This window comes from Mytilus edulis, chromosome 2 (assembly GCF_963676685.1).
Source record: "Mytilus edulis chromosome 2, xbMytEdul2.2, whole genome shotgun sequence".
NCBI lineage: Eukaryota > Metazoa > Mollusca > Bivalvia > Mytilida > Mytilidae > Mytilus > Mytilus edulis.
In genome coordinates, this window is record NC_092345.1 from 60,167,237 (window position 1) to 60,183,792 (window position 16,556).

General features: G+C 33.4%; 1 protein-coding gene and 1 long non-coding RNA gene across 3 annotated transcripts in view; both read left to right on the top strand.

The window, feature by feature from the left end:
* The window catches only part of LOC139512561 (uncharacterized), a 110,450-nt gene that overhangs the window by 72,228 nt on the left and 21,666 nt on the right, over window positions 1-16,556 (top strand). For both annotated transcript variants that reach the window (XM_071300277.1, XM_071300278.1), the window contains 4 exons: window positions 7,617-7,712; window positions 12,280-12,381; window positions 13,463-13,759; window positions 15,625-15,754. In XM_071300277.1, coding sequence (XP_071156378.1) covers window positions 7,617-7,712; window positions 12,280-12,381; window positions 13,463-13,759; window positions 15,625-15,754 — 625 coding nt within the window. The remainder of the gene's footprint in view (window positions 1-7,616; window positions 7,713-12,279; window positions 12,382-13,462; window positions 13,760-15,624; window positions 15,755-16,556) is intronic.
* LOC139512552 (uncharacterized) lies at window positions 291-5,547 on the top strand. Its single transcript, XR_011662304.1, has 3 exons — window positions 291-617; window positions 3,363-3,561; window positions 4,934-5,547. It is a non-coding gene; the product is annotated as an uncharacterized lncRNA (long non-coding RNA).

Below are 16,556 nucleotides of genomic sequence, written 5' to 3' on the forward strand. Positions count from 1 at the left end.
AGTTGAACCCCCCTTTTTTTGCCCTGGGTTAGGACCTCCCCCCCCTTTTTAAAATGGCTGGATCCGCCCCTGTGATTTCAACTTCTACCAAAATTTAACTCTAAAATAAGAAGCGTATAAAGAATATAAACATCCATCATGTGTGCAGATATGATTACGGTAATGGGTCCTGAGTGCACTTTGTATGTCCTGAGTGCACTCAGGAGGTCCTGAGCGGTTGTTTAGACGTACCCGAAGAATAAATCATTTCATAATATTATATGTCTCTGATGTGAATTAACAGAATAGAGAACAAAGGACAAAGAAAAAAAAGGAATAAAGAATAGTGAAAGAAAGAGAATAATGGAAAAAAGTGTAAGTTATTAAAAATATAACTAAAAAAAGAAGACAGAAAAAAAGACACCCCTCCGAGACGAGCCTTACATGCACTGTTATTACCCAAGGTTAATTTTACGGCGGCTCATTTTATTTTGGCTTAGAAATAAACATAATTGACAAGTTTCCTTCCCCTGCATTCTCGATCCCACATGTAAATAGCACGGTGATTTTCAAAAAGACATTGATACATCATTACAACACACACTTGCCGTCAGTATTTGAATATATTGATTAAGAAGGTATAGAAGATTAATGCACGCACACTATTATCCACCACTGGCCTAAATAGTTAGTCTGCAAACAACGAGGGTAATAAACATGATAAAAACCCAGCACTTTGAACACAGCCCACTATCCATTTCTACCCATAGAAAACTTTTGCCTTTCATTTATCAAAAATGAAATATGTTGATATTAATGGTATATAAGAATTATTGGGGAATTGAAACCATTCCTATTGTAAGTGATAAAACTAAATTTATATCAGGGTGATTGAAATGAGGAAAAAAAGGGGGGATCAGGAGTTCAGGGCCCCCTGTTTGGGAAAAGAATTGGTTGATTATATATGGAATCACTGAGTCATGGCAGGAGCAGGCCCCTCTTAGGCAGTCGGTGGACCCCACTTATGAAAAATTCTGGATCCACCACTGTGGTCAGGGTGGTCTTCAGTTGTATTATCTTTTTAAAAAAAATTACACCTGTATAGTGTATATTCTTTAGTGTAAATCAAGGGAAAATACTGTGAACTATCTGTGCATTGGGGCTTATTAAAAGGTATTTCGGGGGGGAAGAAAGAAGGGAGGGTGAGTCCATGGGAGGTAATCCCCACCCCTTTCAATTTGAGAATATGCTATTATCTTGTAAACGGTCCAGATCCCCATCCCTAAACCATATATATTCTTGAATGGGACGATAAAACAAATCAAATGAAATTAAAAGGAGGTCTTTGGGGATTTCACCACTCTGTTCAATTTGAGAATGTGCTATTATCTTGTGAACGATCCAGATCCCCACCCCTAAACCATATATATTCTTGTCGGGGACAATAAAATTAATAATGAAATAAAATAAAAGTGAAGTCCCACCCCCTCTAGTTTGAAAACTTGTAAACGGTCAAGATCCCCACCCCTAAACCATATTTATATATTCTTGTATAGAACAATAAAACAAATAAAAGGAAATATAGGGAGAGTCCATGGGGTTCACCCCCACCCCCACATGTTTGAGAAACTTTTAAATGGTTGAGATCCCCTGTCATCCAGTGGTTAGGTGAAAAAATTTCAGGATCCCTGATCCCCACCGTCAAACCATATATATTCTTGTATGAGACAATAAAACAAATCAAATGAATATAGGATCATCCCCTTTGTCTTGGGTTGGGAACCCCCCTTTTTAAAATGGCTGGATCCGCCCCGGCATACCATCTAGCTAGCTATAAAGGCTTTAAAAATATGAAATCAAACAAGGAAATTAACAGTGTAGGCAACTGTTTTGAATTTAAAAAAAAGTCTTTTACATATATAACAATGTTAAATTTTTTGTGCATTTATTTTTATACCCCCGCTTTAAATTAACAGTGTAGGCAACTGTTTTGAATTTAAAAAAAAGTCTTACATATATAACAATGTTAAATTTTTTGTGCATTTATTTTTATACCCCCGCTTTAAATTATACCCCCGCTTTAAAAAAGGGGGGGTATACTGTTTTACCTCTGTCTGTCAGTCCGTCCGTCAGTCGTACCGTCCATCAGTCCGTCAGTCAGTCCGTCCCATGAAACTTTCGTCACATTTTTCTCAGGAACTACACATCCACCCTTTCTGTAATTTGGTATCAACATTTATATATGTCAGCCATACCGTGTGATGCGTTTTCAGATTCATCACTTGAAAACTTCCTGTTTACCGAACACTTGTCTGATTTTACACATGATAGCCAAGTTGAAAATTTTTGTCACATTTTTCTCAGGAACTACAATACAAGGATTTCTGAAATTTGGTTTCAGGATTTATATAAGTCAGCTATACCGTGTGATGCGTTTTCAGATTCATCACTCGACAACTTCCTGTTTACCGAACACTTGTATGATTTTACACATGATAGCCAAGTTGAAAATTTTCGTCACATTTTTCTCAGGAACTACAATACAAGGATTTCTGAAATTTGGTTTCAGGATTTTTATAAGTCAGCTATACCGTGTGATGCATTTTCAGATTCATCACTCGACAACTTCCTGTTTACCGAACACTTGCATATTTTTACACTATTAATATTATCCACTTGCGGCGGGGGTATCATCAGTGAGCAGTAGCTCGCAGTTTCACTTGTTGCTTATCGTATTTTCAATAATGGACAAAATTGCATGATTGAATATTGTAATTTAAGAAAAATCAGCATACATGATATAAAATGGGAAGTGGAAACTGGGAATTTGACAAAGAGACAACAACCCAATCAAAGAGCAGACAACGGCCGAAGGTCACCTATGGGTCTTCAATGCAGTGAGAAAAATTCGGCACTGGTCTTCAGCTCATAAATATGTATCAGAAATGAAAACGAGATACAGCTTTCAGTTGTATTAATAAAAACCTCACAATAAGTTCTGAATATCAGAATATACAGTATTGCAAGATTCTCTCAAAATGTACACATAGAGCTGAAAAACTGTCAGTGACTGTAAAATTAATCATGCTAACATTAAAGTCCATGGAGTCCATCTTAATATGCATACTCTCGTACAAAGGAATATAAGTATGCAATAGACATCAAGTTTTCAAAAATAAGAGTATCTATGCCATTAATTTACGACAAGATCTTAATCAAGTAATAATTTCGGTTTGTTTAAATATTTCGGAGGTTAGTATGACCTCCTCTTTGGTGATGATGTTTTCGTTTTAAAGTTGGGAAAATTGTTTGTACATGTACCAACAAAAATAAAAACACAAAGTCAATCTAGAATTATGTTTTTATCATTTTTTTATGTTTAGGTTGTCAGCAAGATGAAAAGGACAAGTATGCAGTTCAAAATTCAAAATGTGGATAAGTTGAGGTTCTAGGTCTTACCTTTGCAGATTTTCATATTTTGCATGAATGAAATCAAAGGTTATATGATGGACAGCAGAGAAAGAAAAAAACAACTTTTCAATTATCCTGCTCCTGGATAAATGTAAAACATCTTGTTTTTCGGTAAGTTTTATGCTCTGTTTTGATAGTGTTAGTGCATTCATCTTTCCAGTCTTTCCTCTAAATTGTAAGTTTTTGGTGAGTGTTCACCATGAATTTCAGTAAGTAACTTGTGGATTTACATGTATATACTCAAAATTTAGTACTAATATTAATGGGATTTTAGCATGACATCCTGCCAAATGCTTGTTAATCATGTTTATGTTCCAGAACAAACAAGTATTTGGACTGTACGCTTGCCCAATTTTAAGAAGTTGGTCAAGTTTATTAAAAACAAATGTACAGTACAGATCAACATAACTGAAATCTTTAATAGATTAATACAAAAAGTTTAATTGCAGTTAAAATAAAAACACAGGTTTGGTCGAGCTGGTACCAGACAGTACAAATATACTTAAATGGTCTGACTGTACACATATGGTGGGACTTTAAGTTCTGGACCGTAAAAGTAACATCCGAATACTGATATGGTCTGGAACATTTATACATGTCTTAAAATTAATATCAAACACATTGGTGTTTGATAGAACTATAATGTTTTGGGATATCAAAATCAAAAATATCCCATTTTTACTTTTAATAAAGAAGAAGATTATTGATGTATGTTTAAATGTATATTAAAATGAGACAGCAAGCCAACAACACAAAAAATAAGGATAAAACATACATATTTTTTTTGTATCAATGTTATAATTTCCAATATGTTCAAGGTATTTTTTCATTGAAATAAAACACAAATTGAAATCTGTCTGAACTTCAAAAGCTTAAAGAAATATTGTTTCTGTTGTCTGCATTTTGTATAATATATTGCAAATCCTTGTGAATAATGGAATGTTATTATAGTTGTCTAAAGTTTTAACATTGATCTTTATACTGTAAATTCATAAATTATTGCGTGCATTTATTATTGCGATTCTGTCATTTTAGACTTAAATGCGATTTTAAATTTTACGATTTTGAGAAAAATCCTGTTTAATCCATATAAAATATTTCATAATGCGAGTTTAAATTATTGCGTTTACAACTCCGTTGCATTTTTCGCAATAAAAAAAAACTCACATTAATTCCGAATTTACAGTATATATATATATTATGTATATAACTTGGGAAAATACCCAAATGTTATAAAGAAGAATAAATTAATTGATTGTTATATGGTATTAGAATAGGAAGATGTGGTATATTGCTAATTTGACAACCCTCCATCAGAGACCAAAGGATGTAGGCCGTTAGCAACTGATGACACTGGACAACCTTTAACAATCAGTAAAATCCATATCGCATAGCTATTTTTATTGAAAATCATATTATTGCTACATGTATGAAAACAATTTTGTATAATCCATTACTTTAGATTTTATTGGTTCTTTTTCAGAAGGATTGAAATTCACCACCTAGAATAAATGGAGAAAACATAAAAACAAGACCAGAATAAATTCAAAGACAAAAGTTGGATCAGTTATTATTTTCATCACTCAGTCAATGATTTGAAGTTCTTTTAAATTCAAAAAAATATTGAAACCACAATAATGTCAAAGTTCTGTGCTGAATGTCCAAAAAGTGGACTATACCATCAAACAATGCTGGATGATAAGAAACTATTAATGTTTTGTGTTGAGGGATATTGTGAAAAAAATAGATTTACTTAAATAGCTACTAGTATGTTAAGCCTAACAATAGAGTTTTTATTGATTTCAAATGGCAAATAATTGTGTTTCAAGAAAGTATTCTATAATTCATGAATAAACATATATTGATACTTACATTATCTGCTTTGTTGTTTAAAAGTTTAGTTTTGAACAGTTAAAGAACAATATGCTAAATTAACATTTCCCAAGAAAAAAAGATATTCAATTAAAAAGATTCATCTTATAATAATTTACTACCAAATAGAAAACATTGTAACATACACATTACTGTTTATTTATATCTATATATTTACAATTAGAATCCCATAGGATTTTAATTTGTCCCATGGGATATTAAAAATCCCATGGGATAATAAAAATCCCATGGGATTTTTTTTGTCCCATGGGACTACAATAATCCCATGGGACAAAAAAAAATCCCATGGGATTTAACCAAAATCCCATGGGATAATGGTAAATCCCATGGGATTTTGCCCTGTCCCATGGGATATTGAAAATCCCATGTTTTTATAATTCAAATTGCAAAATAAATATGAAAGTAACTGTAGAAAACTAATGAAATTATTGAATCCCATGTAATTCTGCACATTTTGGTTATATACATGATATTGTAGCTCTTGTTTGAGGCGGCGGCGGATTTGCAAATGAGTGTTTTGCAAATTAAAAGTGTCCAGTGTTTTTTGTTTAATTTCAAAATACCTACCAATTCATATAATTATATTTCAAAAAATTTTTTAATGTTTTCTCAAAATTCTCAAAATTGAATGTAATTCATAATTTATTTATTTGATGTAAAAGTTTCCCACCAATCTTAATTTGACATTTCATAAACGGCCCCATCACATCGGCACTTCTGTATATTGGAACTGAAGTATCCCCTTTTCTAGCATTTCTCAAAAAACGGCCCCATCACAGCGGCACTTCGGAATACAGGAACTGAAGTGATTCCATTAACGCGTCGCAGGGAACATCATTGAAATTCCTGGTGTCCGTCAATCCGGTCTTGTTTGCACTCTCATGTGTACAATTCTCGTCAGATTTTTATATCATCGGCAGTGACAATTTCGAAAATAAGTCCCAAGCTTTGACCTTTTGAAATATAAATTATAACGGAAATCCCATTGCATTTTCTCTGAAGCTTTTATTTCTCAATTAAAAATAAGAGGAAGAGGAAAAACATTATTTTTTATTAGTTATTGCCCTTGTTCCTTGGTTACATATAATATGTGCAATACATGGGACATAGGAACTTTGTTCTTTTATTGAAAATAAAATTAATATGTGGACCTAGATAGAAACTGGAATTTACTGATAAGCATAGGAATGATCACACTCTATTATAGATTAGTCTTTTTTTCACGTCGTCTTTCATGTCACAGGAAACGATATCAGGATTTGGTGGTTTAGTTGTCAGTTATGTTGTTAGTCAGTTGTAGAAGCCATCGCTCCGCTAGGCTCAATTTCAGATGAAACATGTCCGAGGAGCTGTGCATCGTCCTCTGCACTTGCCGTAGCCGACGACGTAATCTTTTTACGAAAAAAATTCGAGAACATTTTTCTGCGATTTATCCATCTTGTTTTATTACATGAACTAAATTACCCTTAATAAAAGACCAAGCATACTTCATCGGAAATAATTGGATGTTATCCTCATATCCTAACCCTTGTTACATACGGATACCGCCGAGTTTAACTGCTGCGAACATATCTTTATTTATAATTTGTTCCTGTCAAAATGATGTGGATGCTTGAGCATCTGAGCATACATGCAAGCTACGCCACTGTGAACCATTGATGTAATCAGAGTAAAAATCCCATGATAGTAACACCCAACAAATTTTCTTTCGTTCAAATGTTGTAAATTTCAGCTAAAAAAATAGTCTTTCTAAAATCATGAAATACTTACACTTAAATCATATAAATCTTTTCAGCTTTCGTTATATGATAAATTTAATTTTTAATCTAAATGATAAGTATCATTTGAACAAATAACACAGAAAGCAATAATTTTATTTTTCGGATTGAAGATGGCCTGTATGATGAGGAATCTTTGGGTAACCTAACAAACCACAAAATTTTGATAAACGTTACCACAAGAGCTTACGACGACATTCATGATGGAAAATATAATGATTTTCCAATAGTTTGCACATAAATATAGCCGTGTGTTATCCGTTAACTTAAACTCGTTAACTTGACGTCTTTTTCGATACTGGGCACCCTACTAATATACTAGCTGTTCCTATACACAGATGCTTGATTTTATTTCATACTTATGTTATGTTATGTTATGTTTGCTTTAGTTTGATTGTTTTCGACAATAATTGCATATATACTTTAGAAAGGTCGGACATCATATTATCTTTTTTGGGGAAAGTTTTGTCAATTGAATACATTTCTATATTACAGCTATTTGTAGCCCGTCGTGTCGTAATGGCGGTACATGTGTTAGGCCGTATACATGTTCCTGTCCTGGTGGTTATCAAGGAGACATATGTTCAGGCCGTAAGTAATATTTACATCGGATGTACATACTGTTTGTATTCTGTTTAGTATTCCTGCAGGGTTGTATTTTTGGTACTATTGTAGAATAATTTTCCTACATTTATCAATGACTGGAAGTGAATATAATTGCTGTTTATCGAAACGGTTATGTATGTAGTACTTGGTTAAACATGCATGCATTTTTAGGCAATAGTAGCTACGTTTGTGACAGCGTAGTATGTAAAATTAACAAGACATGCGATAATCGACTTCAACTAGGTTTTATCGTCCATTCACAAGAGACGTATGATAGAAAACTACACCAGTTCACAATAACTGTGATTTAAGGCAAGGACAGAACCAAATAATACTAATAGTACGGCGGCTTTGTGAAAAATTGTGCACATTCTGCTACAAGCATGAAATTTGGCATATACCTTCCTCAACTATTTCTCTTTTATTTCAGATAGGGAGGCATTTAAAAAAAAATAACTCACTTCCGGTAAAATCCAAAATGGCGGACATCATACTTAAATTAGCCCAATATCGAAGGCTAGTATGTGAAAAGGTGTTATTAACATGCTTCTATCATAATATTTGGTACAAACCTTTGTTTTGTACTATTTTTGGATAATTGATATAGATCAGATGTCTTCAAAAACCCTACTTTCGGTAAAATCCAACATGGCGGACATTGTACTAAAATAAGCTTATTTTTAGGAAGGGTAATTGAAATGTGTTTTAAAGTATTGCTACTATCATTATATTGTGCAGGAACCTTTCTTTGGTGCTTTTCATGGATACAATGTATAAAACATATGTCTTTAAAACCCTTACTTCCGGTAATATTCAATACGGCGGACATAGAAATATTGATAATTTTTCATTTTAATGTTCAACTTTTTTCTAAATATAAAGAAAATGTTGTTTTTTTAGCTGGTCATTAAACTTTTGGCTTTTAGTCATCCTCAAAATTACTAATTCTATTCAGCTTTGTATGTTTAAATACAAAGTTAACACTTCCGGTAAAAACCCCCAATTTGGCGTAAATTACAAAGATGAGTCCTCAATCCATATCTTCGATGTGGAGTTTTTAGATAGATTGATTAAAACAAAATAAAATCACTAAAGTTTTTAAACATCTTAAGAATAACTAATTTATAGCCCCAAAGATTGTCTGCCCCTATGTAAATGAATAGCAAAACAGCAATGACAGCAACATCAGTATCGACTGTTCGAGTGATGACTCAGTCAAGTCTGTGTTTCACTGCATCAGACACATGCATCTTGATTCAAGTGTCAGCCTCTTCATGTGAACATGGTGCTAGGCTTGAAACATCACCATGTGGTGGATAACACAGAACATCATGAGCAACTGTTACTACAACTACCTCTTCCTCAAAATCTATAAAGCAAGCTGTTGCGAATGAAAACTTAAAGTTCTTTCTTATTGTCGTCATTTCTTAGAAAACTTTGCCAATTTTGAGTATTTTGTTTTGACTCTGGATTCGTCTGTGCATTCCCTTTTTCCTAAATGTAGCTCTTGCTTCTTATAACAAATGTTCAGGATATTCTATCTTATCAACCTCGTGATGTATTTCACCATGTTCACATTAAGAGGCTGACAATAGAATCATGGTGCATGTGTCTGATGCAATGAAACACGAACTTGCACGAGTCATGATTCAAATAGTCGTTACTGATGATGCTGTCATAACTGTTTCTCTATTCCGTGACAGGGGTACACGAACTATGGAATGTGTTTGGGAGGGCAAAAAGCTTTGGATAAATATATATCAAAGACCTTTCAATACACCTGGCAATGAGTGATTACACACACTTATTGTGATCCATGTCTTTACCGGTTGTGATATGGTTCTCTGATTGCTTGAAAAGGAAAAAAAGACTGCTTGGGAAACATTGATGGCAATTGAAGATGTGACTTTAACATAAAGAATGATGATTGATCAGCCCAAATTACCGAGGTTTAACTGTAAGATTACACAAACTTATCAGATGGGGTGAACATGGTTAACGAATCAAGAAATTAACTATTTGCGCAAAAGGAAAGACTAATTGAGGGTATTCCCTCACCTTCGTCTTGTCTTTTCCAGCATGTAAAACGTGCAATATACTAAGGCAAGTGTTTAGGGAGACGAGCATGGAATTGGCTCTTATGCTACCCGGTTCAGGCGCTAATGGATGGCAAAGGGACAAAGAGGATCACTTTTAAATAACTCTTTCTAAGGCCTCATCATTTTGTCAGAAGCTTTTACATTATGGATGTACTGGGGAATGCGTTTCAATGCCAAAACATGCTACATCCTAAGCATCAGAAACAAAAGCCATAAAATCTACAGTTTTAATGGACACATACTACAAAAAGTCAAGCATAACCCGTACCTAGGCCTACAAATTTCGGAATACCTCAAATGGACCATCCACATAATAAACGTGGCAAAGAAAGCAAATTCAACACTAGGCTTTCAAAGAAGAAACTTGAAATACTGCCCACAAGATAGCAAAAATCAGCTTACATCTAGCCCGTCAGATCAACGATGGAATATGGAGCCATAGAACGGGACCCCTACACGGTAACAAACATGAATAAGCTACAAAGGATACAACGTCAAGGGGCAAGATTTATCACCATAGATTACAAGTCAAAAGAGGACGGGTGTGTCTCCAATATGCTTGCCCAACTGGAACTGCAAGACCTCAAGATAATTGCAAGACGAACAAGCTAGAAGTTGATATTTATGTACAAAGTGGTTTAGGGGCTGATTCCCGCTATTGAACCAGACAAATTTCTCAAAAAAGCACGTCCTAAGAAAAACATAATTGCCAAGAAGTTCGAAGAATAGAGAGGGTCAAATCTGCTTTCACGCCTCGTCAATAAATCGGCGGCGCTCTCTGAAACCGTCATATTATAGCCAGAATTGGTTTCGTCAAAGTATTCATACAGATACAGATACAGATACAGATGTCGCAGTCGTTTTAAATGTGGAAAATCTGGTCTCCCGTGCACTGCTTTGTATGCACAGGGTGGTGACTGTGAATAAACATGTATTTTTAAGCCAAATAGTAGTAATGTTTAAGTACGTAAGTAATTTTGTTTTGTTTTAATCAATCTATATAAAACTTTTTATCAATATATGGATTGAGGACTCATTTCTTGAAATTTACGCCATATTGGTTTTTTTACCGGAAGTGTTATTTAAAAATTTACTACAGAATAAAATTAGTGGTTTTGAGGATAACTAGAAGCCAAAAGTTTAATGACAAGCAAAAAAAAAAAACAACAACAAAAAACATTTTCTTTACATTTTGAAAAAGTTGAATATTAAAATAAGAAATTGATATTTCTATGTCCGCCATTTTGGATATTACCGGAAGTAAGGTTCTTAAAGAGATATGTCTTATACATTGTATCCATGAGAAGCACAAAAGAAAGGTTCCTGCACAATGTAATGATAGTAGCAATACAATAAAACACATTTCAACTACCCTCCCTAAAAATAAGTTAATTCTAGTACTATGTCCGCCATGTTGGATTTTACCGGAAGTAGGGTTTTTGAAGACATCTTATCTATATCATATATCCAAAAATAGTATATAACAAAGGTTTGTACCAAATAGTATGTTAGTAGCATGATATTTACACCTTTTCACATACTAGCCTTCGATATTGGGCTGATTTAAGTATGATGTTCGCCATTTTGGATTTTACCGGTAGTGAGTTATTTTTTTCAAATGCCTCCCTATCTGAAATAAAAGAGTAATAGTTGAGGAAGGTATATGCCAAATTTCATGCTTGTAGCAGGATGTGCACAATTTGTCTGAAATATGCTTGTAGCCGCCGGACTATAATACTTATATCGTATATATGAATTAACAGTTCCATCCAAGGGCCAGTACTTTTAATTACTTTTAGCCATTGAACGATTCAGATGATTGATGTCTTTTTAAATAACATCCATTCAGGTACAGACTCTTGACTTTGGGCAGCCATGTACAAAATTCGGCGCGATTAATTATGGTGATTTGGTGCCCCCTTATATGAAAAAGTCAAGTAAAACACAACATAAGAATACACAATCAGTTGAAAAGGCATACACAAACAAAGACTTAAGACAGAAAGTATAGGATTAAGTTATGGCGTTTTCAGTCATATTTAAATAAAAATGAAGGTTTCCGACTAAATCACATTTATTATTTTATATCTTTTCATTCTTGTCAGCAAACTATATAGAAAACACGACTTCACTATGTTTTTAAATATTTTTATATAATTCAGTTGTTTGTCACATAAGTGTTTATCCAAAATCTCTTTTTAAGTCTGTCTGGGGTAGCGACATAAATTATACTTTACCTCAGTATCAAACTATCAATCACATGTATACCACATTAGTAATAGGCGACAGAACATAATGTAGTTGGAGTTTGCAAGAAGAGAGATAATCAGCTTGAAATATGTTTTATCGTTTCCCACAAATGTATTATCAGTCCAATACTTGCATAAAATATAACGTAATAATAAATGTCGTTGCTTTTATCGACTTTTCATTTTATATACTTATCTTTACAGTATCTGATTGCTCTTACAACAAACCTTGTTATCCAGGAAGGTGTTATGGTGGTAGTGGGTGTAGTTGTACTCCTGGATTCACTGGCAGAACGTGTTTAGAACGTACGTCAATATGGTATAGAGAAAAATGATTAATATAAAAAAGAAGATGTGGTATGATTGCCAATGAGACAACTATCAACAAAAGACCAAAATGACACAGACATTAACAACTATAGGCCACCGTACGGCCCTCAACAATGAGCAAAGCATACCGCATAGTCAGCTATAATAGGCCCCGATAAGACAATGTAAAACAATTCAAACGAGAAAACTAACGGCCTTATTTATGTAAAAAAATGAACGAAAAACAAATATGTAACACATAAACAAACGACAACCACTGAATTACAGGCTCCTGACTTGGGACAGGCACATACATAAATAATGTGGCGGGGTTAAGCATGTTAGCGGGATCCCAACCCTCCCCCTAACCTGGGACAAAAAGACGCAATGAACAGATCTGAGAGTACTCGCAGTTACTCGCAGTTATGTTTCGCCTTATTTCTGTTTCTGTTATCAAAATGACGTATACCAACTATTTATGTTTCTTTATTTCAATTTTTGTATCTATGATGAGTGAGTTTATTCATATAAAAAGAAATACAAGGTGACCATGATCCACATCTGAGGGCTCGACGTTGAAAACACCTGCATAGAAATTGTTTCAGAAAATATTATTTCGCGATCCTCAAAGTTTTCCTTTACGTCTTACCTCACTAGAATAAGGTAAATCAATTTGAATCAGGAAAAAGGCATGGAAAAATATGTATCTTTCAATTGCCAACTCTTTTTGCTTCCAGTCTTTCCTATATCTAATTTATTCGTTTTAACATTTGTAATAGACTTCATATATCTGTAACCTGTTTTAAGAGACAATTTAAGGGAGAACAAAAAAAGTGGTCTCTTAAGACATGTGGTCTGTTAATACAGGTTTAATTTCCATGTAATGTACGACAGAGAGATCTAAAATTAATGGTCTTATGACAGGTCTTTGCTTATAACTTAGTATCTGATTAATTAACTTTCATAAAAATCTGTAAAATTTTAGATTCCATGAATAGGACTTCAAATTATCTAAAACGATGTTTAATGATTAATTTCCACACTACGTGTTTTATGTTATGTTTATCTTTTTTTCAAGTAAGAAGCCAAAAGTTTAAACCACTAATTGAGAGGATTAATTCAACTTTCACTTACCATAGTTTTACACAAAAAAGAGATGTTTACAACTACATGGCCGATGCGACAAACAGAACTGCTGGTGATATTGTGTGGACAAATCAAAATAAATTCAACCAACTAGAATTCGATCTGGAAGCCTACGTAGATACTCCAACTGTGTTTCCTAACAATCCATCCTTACCTTCATATATTATGGAAACCAAATTGGGTATTGTAGCTGCAAGTGTTAAAATTATACATGAAAAACTTGGAAAAGGTAAAATCAATGTTCTATTAAATAACTGTCAATTCAAAAATAAAATTTTTGTCTAATGAAAAGTCACAAAAATACTGAGCTGAAATATCAAACATTCATTAATGTCTGTATACAAGATAGATAATTAACCAACATGATCTAACAAGACAAATATATTAAGATCTATTAAGGTATTCGAGAGAGTTTGTCTAGCATCTGCGATATAACATAATATAGACAGGTTTTAAATAATTTATTTTCACCTCCTGGGAAAAGGCATTTGTTGATTGATTCAATTGTTCATTTCGTTTACTGTTTTTTTTTCTGTTTGTCTTGATAATTTTTTTTGGAAAGTCGTTGGCAGTTTGTTTTTAACCTGTGATTTTAAGTGTTCCTTTTCTATCCTGCTACTCTATTTTTTAACATGTATAACACAGAGGATGTGGTATGTTTGCATATGAGACAACTCTCCACAAGAGACCAAAATGACGCAGGAATTATAACTATAGATGATCGTACGGCCATCAACAATGAGTAAATCCCATACCGCACAGTCTGCTATAAAAGGGCTCGTAATGACAATGTAAATCAATTCAAACGAGAAAATTAACGGCCTAATTTATGTACAAAAAATTCCCGAAAAACAAATATGTATAATATAAAAAAAACGACAACCACTGAATTACAGGCTCCTGACTTGGGACAGACACATACATAGACAATGTCGAGGGGTTAAACCTGTTAGTGGAATCCGAACCCCCTAACCTGGGACATTTGTGTAACATTACAGCATAAGAACGAACTATAAAAATAAGTTGATAAAGGCTGAACTAATCAGATGGATAACAATACAAATTCTACAAATACAAGTGGACGTGGCCTGGTACTTGAACATCTCAACATAAAAAAAGACACTTAGTGCAGATCTGAGGGTACTCACCGTTACTGACAGCTAGTGCTAGTTCAAAGCCACTTACAACTTATAAAAAAAATCATGCATCTAAGACTAAATTATCAATCAGTACACCTCCAACATCCAATGGATTTAGTGTAAGGACGTCATAAACAGTCAAAGAAAAACATGACATTGTGCAATGCCAAGATACAGGTATTGACAGATTGTAGATCCATGAATGTGTATATGTATAGAACAATATATTTCATAGTTATTTTTGTTAGAAAGAGTTAGGGTACTTTCCTACATGCATTCCCTCCCACCAGGACATTTTACTAAATTATTTTTAATATAAATTTTAGTTCAAAGCTGTATGTTTTACTTGGAAATCAAATTGATTTCTGTCGTATTTTATCGAAGAAACTAGGAAAAGCGACTACGATCAACGATACAAAGGTTTTGTGGTCTATATAAACAATAAGCTCATTGCACGACGTATTTGTATTTTAACTTAACATATATGTCTTCGTGGCCAAGATCACTAATGTTATATTGTGAATGAATCTGAACGCGCATGGAGGGTGATACATGAACAGCATTAGACTCATAACCTATAACTAATATTGCCTTTTTTAAAACACGAAAATACTTCAGATAAGATAATCCTGATACAAAAAAAAGACTTTTAAGTAAGACACTTTAAATTCACAAGTAATGTATGGTTAATCAAGCGTTTAATTACTAAAAATAATCAAATGATTATCTTTTCGCGCATGATTGTTGCACGTTTAATCTTGATGTTGCCTGACTTTTGGAATGAAATATAGTCTACACTCAGTTTTAAGTTATCCTTGACCTATTTTGTTTATCAATATAAAATACAGTTTTGGTGAATTTTAAGTTTTGACTGTACCCCCATATAATAATATGAATATTGTGTATGATACTATTATGTATAAATCATAGGCTCTGATTGTATCATTTTTTGTAGGTGGGAGACATAAAGCAAAGGAAGAGACTCTTTCATGTCCTGGCGTTTCAAATGGGCAACCCATCAGTGACACACATTTCAAGTGCTACAAAAAAGAATCATATATCATCCAGTTTGACTCTGGAGACAGGTGGGTCACATAAATATAAAAAAACTTTTTCACATTTATGTACAATTTGTCTATGATCGAAACAACAGACAGTTGGAAAAACATTAACAATAATGCCCATTAAGTTTTGTTTATGACCGAACCCGGTGAAATGTATTCTAGAAATAACTGTCGCACAGACGGGAATTATATCATACGTCTTTGATAATCAACAAGGCGACGACATTGCTTGAGGACAACCAGTCTCCCCCCAAAGCACTAGATCTGACGATAAGTACGTGTATTTACTTGGATTGATATAACAAAAAAAATTGATTGTTATGATTTAAAGAACCAAGTACATTGACTTGGGCGTGCAGGTAAAGGTGGTATTTTTGGTTAGCTTGCATGTTAGCTGAATCATAAAATCATTTTTATCTAAGCTATAACTTCTTTTAGGCCGAGTCAATAATAAATTACCAGCATATACATTTTCTGAAACAAGTTTTAAAAGATAGTTCAAAAATATTTTCAGGTTGAAGGTGTGTTTGATTTGTCAATTTATTTTCAATCAATTACCTCTGTTCATTTATAACTAGATCGCTTACATGTATACTTCTATATGACATTATGATTTAGTCGATTAATAAAACCCCAAATGTTCATATGATTATTTTATATGTTTCTCTATTTTATAAGCATATCATTTAAAAAAGTAAAGACAAAAATACTGAACTCCGAGGATTTTCCGTTTATATTGGATACCTTTGTAAATGATAACAAATATGTATTCTGGGGTCAATGGGTATTTATTTTTTATGTGCGATAAGACAACATTATTTAT